Below are 5,611 nucleotides of genomic sequence, written 5' to 3'. Positions count from 1 at the left end.
AAATAGATAATCAAATTAATTGAACATTTTTATTTCTAATTTAGAGTAGATTAATTCTACATACATTATGTATATATCCCTTTAATGTATTATGTGATTATAAATTTTTATATCATGAGAGAATTTTTGAGAATTGCACCATTAATGTTGTGTATAGAGAAGTCTTTGATAAAGTGAGATAATCAGGTATTGTTTAATCAATTTGATTTCTTTGTTATTAATTGTGTTTTTCCTATTTTTTTGTAGTTGGATAGAATTTTTTATGTAAATAATATTTAAATTTTATTTGATATAGAAATAGAAATACAACCTATATAGATATGCAATAATTAATATTAGTGACAAAAAATATATACCCATATTTTCTCATAAAAATTAAGACATTAATTTATTGCATATTACGCCTTTTTCTTTAATTATAATCTAATTATTTTGTGAAATTTTTTTGTTATGTACTATTATTTAGTATTCACATAAATAAAAAAATAAATTAGACTTAATTTAAAATTAAATATGTTAAAATTTTTTATTAAAAATATTTTAAATATAAATAAAATATTAAATATTTTTTATACATCGCATGGCACCTACATTAATTCTTTTGTAAATACATGTGTAACATGCAATATATTATATATATTTTTTATTGATCTTGATTGGAAGTTAATATAAGTTTTCAATCATTTACATAATACTTCAACTTGAACTCAAAATTAGGATTAGGATTTATATTTTTTCACAATGTAACAAGTAAAAATAGGTCTAAAACCTAATTAGAATAATTTTATTAGTTAACTAATTTGCTATAAATACATATAATATTAAGATAATAATTGAAAGCATTGAATTAGTGATTTGTATTTTTTTGTTCTTTAAAATTTTTCATTAATAAAATCATCTTCTTCCTAATTACTCTCTCATTGATTAATTGTTTTCCTATTCAATTTACGCGCGCTTAGCACCATAATGCTGTACTAGCTGAAGAAACGTGTATCAAATATGCAAGCAGAGTCAAGAGAGGTGCTAGCTAGGTACGCTATAACTGAGATTGATACATGTAATTTAATCAAAGATGCAATTGCAAGGAATTTCCAACAGAAAGAGTGATACCACCGTTGTGAATCAATTTCAAATCACTAATACAATACTAAACACAACACTAGCTAGCTAGAGACTAGAGAGAATTCCATCATATTTCGGACGTATCTCACCAGAGAAAAAAAGAGAAGAAAAAGACAAAGAAAGATGGTGAGCCTATCTCTAATAATTGGTAGTAGCATATCCTGCAATGAATGAATCATGTGCTGCATCTTAGTTTATGTCCTTTGATCTCCAATCCTCAATCCCCTTAATGGGTAGTTGTGTCTGTGTATATATATTAAGCAACATCCACAATTACAAGATGATTACCATTGTTGGATGGTATGTAAGATGGTAACTCCAAATCACTATTCTTTGCATTACTCTCGTTGTACTTGATTGTCTCTTTTTCAGCAATGATCTCGTTCATCTCTTTGTTCTTTCCCCATAGAACACAATATAGCCCTCCAACTATCAGCACAGACCCTATCACACTACACCCACAAAATAAAATAAAATCAGACATGTTATGTTATTAATTAATTAATTAAACAAGATCACAGAAGTTGAATTTATGATTACAAAGACATACGTTCCAATGTATAGTTTCTCCCGAAGCAATGCCCAGCTAGCAACAGCAGTGAGAACAAGTTGCAATGGACTAAATACTGAAACGTACAAAGGACCTTTCCTCTCAATGGTCCATGACATGAGACAGTACGCTAGACCAGTGCAAACTACCCCCTGAAATTAATTAATTACCATCATATAATTATCAATCATACTATCTATACACAAAAAATCAACGACTAATAATCAGTCACCCTACATAAAAATACATAATATTTGATATTTTATAAAACTTTTTTATTATACAACTGTAAACAAATTTGATTATTCTGATAATAATTAATTATATTAAGAAAATATATGAATTAATATTCATAAATATATATGGATTGATTTTAGTATAGATTATTTTTGTTTAACTATAATAATATGAATAAAGAAAGCTAAGAAAGAAGTAGAATTAGAAGTAGTACCGCATAAAGAGAAGAGACAAGTCTGATAGGATCATGAAGGGACCAAGAAGAGGGGGTATGGTCAAAAGACAAGGCAAGAAGGACACACTGGATGCTGGCCAAGAAACACATGTAGTTTGTGCTCGTATATGGAGCAGGGAAATTCTTGCTTATGTCTGCTTGAATTATGAACCAAAGTGACCAAACAAGGGCACTAAACACAAGAAGAAAAGGACCCAGAAGCGCGCTTTCGTTCCCGTTGGAGCTGCTTCTTCCTTCCATTCTCTCCGCAAAGCTCCAACGAATGCTTGATTCTGCTATACCAATTGTTTTGCCGTGGTAGAATGATAAAAGCAGTGCTCCACCTACACACAATACTGTTCCTAACACCTTTCCTACCCCTGCTTTGCTCTTCATTCCCACACTCTCTTGTCTACACAATTTATTCAATATAATTAATTCATTGCCATTGCCATTTCTTTTTAATAATTATATTTCATGTGAAGTTAATAGTTAATAACCGTCATCTGAGTGTTACCTGAAGATGGCTGCCAGGACAAACGTAAAAGCTGGGAGCAAATTGGTGAGTGCACACGCAACTGTGGCAGTTGAATATTTTAGACCCACGAAGAACAGAACCTGGTTTCCTGTTATTCTGCATTTCAAAATTCAAATTAAGCGTGTGAGCTTAGTGATAAAAGGAAAAAAGAATCATAAATCAAAATGGGCTGAATTTGAAAAACTCTTGGCATTAAGTGCTAGCGACTACTATGAAAGGACAGAAAAGCACAAAAGCTTACCCTGTTATGGAAGAAAGTACTATTTGGAGCATAACGCGCCTTGTCATCCTCGGAACTGTTTTCCTACGGACGCAAACCAACAACAATTACACACAATGCAAAAAAATAAAACAAATAGAAACATAAAATAAAATATTTATATTATTTTTTGTATATAATTATTTTATATATATTTTTATGGTATAAAAATACATTTTTTCATATTTTTTATCGATCAATTTTAATATTAAAAATAAAAATATATAAAACAGATGTACACAAAAACAGAGCATATATAATGATCCGACTTGTTAACTTTTTATTATTAATCAAATACAAGCCAAAATTAAAAACTTATATCATATCTTGGCAGTGTTTTCTTCCCCTCCCCTTCAAAGATGTATTATATATTTCAATATTTGCATACTGTTTTTAATGAGTTGGCTCGGTATATTTTTGTAGCGTAGGAAAAGAAAAGAAAATAAAGACAAAAATTACAGAGAATCCATATGTAACAAGAGCTATACGTAATGGAGTCCTAGTTCTGTATTTGAGTAACTTGCAAGATAGATTAAGTTTGTTTTATCCTTTGAGATTATTGTTTGGTTTCTCGTTTATTATTTTATATTTTTAATTTATACTTTTAAATATTGTTAGTTAATTAATTATGAATAAAAAATAATAAATTTTATTGATTTTTTAATATTTTTTAAAATTAATTTGATCAAGAAGGAACCTGAAAGACAATTACGGAAACTTTTCCTTGGAATAAGTATATATGAATAGTTAAAAATAGTTAAACGATTATTTAATCAAATAGGTGAAATCGTATTCACCCAAAATAAACGTGTTAGATCCAAATCACGCCTTACTATAACACAACCCATTTAATTTGTATGAGACTCTATATGAATTTAGAAACTCTTGTATACCATGCCTAATTTGAAAAAGTAGAAATTAAAGTTAGTGGAACGTAACACCATTCGTAACGTGTCAAGCATGCATGTCACTACTAGTGGTGTTCTTATAGGTTACATGAAAATGTTTGTGTGGCTTATCATCATTTTGGTGTACTTACTTTACTTGATAGTAACAAACTGACGAGTTACATGTAAATACACCAAAAAATGAGTAGTCTATACTATACTATATGTAGTCTAATAGAGTGAAAAAATTGGTCTTTATTGTTTCTACTTAAAGCAAAAAAGGCTGTTAGTTACCATTTTGTGATGTTCTCTTTCTTTAAGATCTTTTTCCGTAAACTCTCACTTATTAATTAGCATCAAGCTAAGCAAGAAGCCCCACTCATCTTATTATATTAAAAAAATATTAAGAAACCAGTATTTCTAGTTCAAAACTAAAAAATAGTTAATATTGACAAATGCAAGAAAAAAAATGTTAGTCACTTAATATTTTTTATTTATTACAAAGCATTCACTTCATTATTTCCTTCAGTTTAGCTTTTCTTGTTGCTTCATAATAATATAATGCTCAAAATATGAAGCATGCTTAATGCAAATATAAGAGAGAAGAACAAACATATATATTAACATTTAAGCATTCATGCATGCATATGGCTATAATAATAAGAATAATGTAGGAAAAAGAAGTAGATGGATATGATTATTACAGTAAATGAATCCAAATTGATATATTACCATTCGAGCCAATAAGTGAAGGGAGCAATGGCAATAGTGGCAAAGATTTGACGATAAGCAACAAGGATAAGAGGGTTCATGCCACCTTCTATGGCAAGCTTTGAGGTAATACTCATCCCTGCATACGCCAACTGAACAAGAATCATTGATAACACTGGAATGAGACCTCTCGCCATTATTCTCTTCTCTCTGCCTTTGAACTTTTGAACAATGAAGGGAGAAAGTTCAAAAGAAAAGAAGTGTATCTAGGCAGAGAGATAGAGAGGGAGAGGGAATGAGAATAATAAGAGATGGAGAAGCAAGTAGAGAAAGATGGGTATATATATATATAAACACAACCATAAAAAAGGTGAATGACAACGTGCGTGAAAAATGAGTAAAAGAAACGGTAGCAACCATATTTTCTAAACATTTTTCTTTTATATCTTTTTAAGAAAAGAAAGAGTTGGATTCGATTTCTTGAGAAGCTTTGGGGGCTTGCGCGTACCTAGCAGGTTTAAATGCGTTTAATAAGAATGAGTCTTGAAGCAACTAAATTTGTTTGTTGTTGATGATAATGCGCATGTCACCATATACTATACATCATTATTATACGATACTAATTTAATAAAAAAAAATATAGGTAATCAATAAAATTTTTAAATAATGTGTAAATAATATGAATTAATATGGTTAAAAGAGTAAATTTAATTAGTAGCATTAAATTAGGATGTAATATATTTTCATTTGATTGGTGGTTGTTCATGTTGTTCAAAATTTTTATTGTTCCACTAGCACTCTTCTTTAATAAATTATAAAGCTAATGGGACCCATCACATACAATTTTCCTTCTAGGTCCTTGCTAGCTGCATTTCCCAACCCACCCTGGGCTTGTTCCACGTTACGTTAATGCATTTGCATGCACTACTTCACCTTAATAATAATGCTTAGCTTTTTCTGATTTTCCCTTAAATTAAGCAAAAGCAAGTTTCACTACTCTGAGAGTTTGATCAGCACTCTTAAATACTCAAACAATTACTTTTAACCGTTATTTATTTTATTTTTAATAACAATAAAAAAAATCTAAAGAGCC

The 5,611-nt window shown here is 29.5% G+C and overlaps 1 protein-coding gene across 1 annotated transcript; it reads right to left on the bottom strand.

Annotated features, from left to right (window-relative positions):
- On the bottom strand, positions 1,033-4,852 carry LOC107645964 (WAT1-related protein At1g09380). The gene is made up of 6 exons (XM_016350128.2): positions 4,540-4,852; positions 2,903-2,965; positions 2,641-2,757; positions 2,124-2,535; positions 1,673-1,824; positions 1,033-1,574 (listed from the first exon to the last, which is right to left on the bottom strand). The coding sequence occupies exons 1-6, from the start codon at positions 4,713-4,715 to the stop codon at positions 1,379-1,381; spliced, it is 1,116 nt and encodes a 371-aa protein (XP_016205614.1). The 5' UTR covers positions 4,716-4,852; the 3' UTR covers positions 1,033-1,378.

Source organism: Arachis ipaensis, chromosome B06, assembly GCF_000816755.2.
Source record: "Arachis ipaensis cultivar K30076 chromosome B06, Araip1.1, whole genome shotgun sequence".
NCBI lineage: Eukaryota > Viridiplantae > Streptophyta > Magnoliopsida > Fabales > Fabaceae > Arachis > Arachis ipaensis.
Note: the sequence above shows the minus strand (reverse complement) of the source record. Positions and strands in the feature narration are given on the sequence as shown.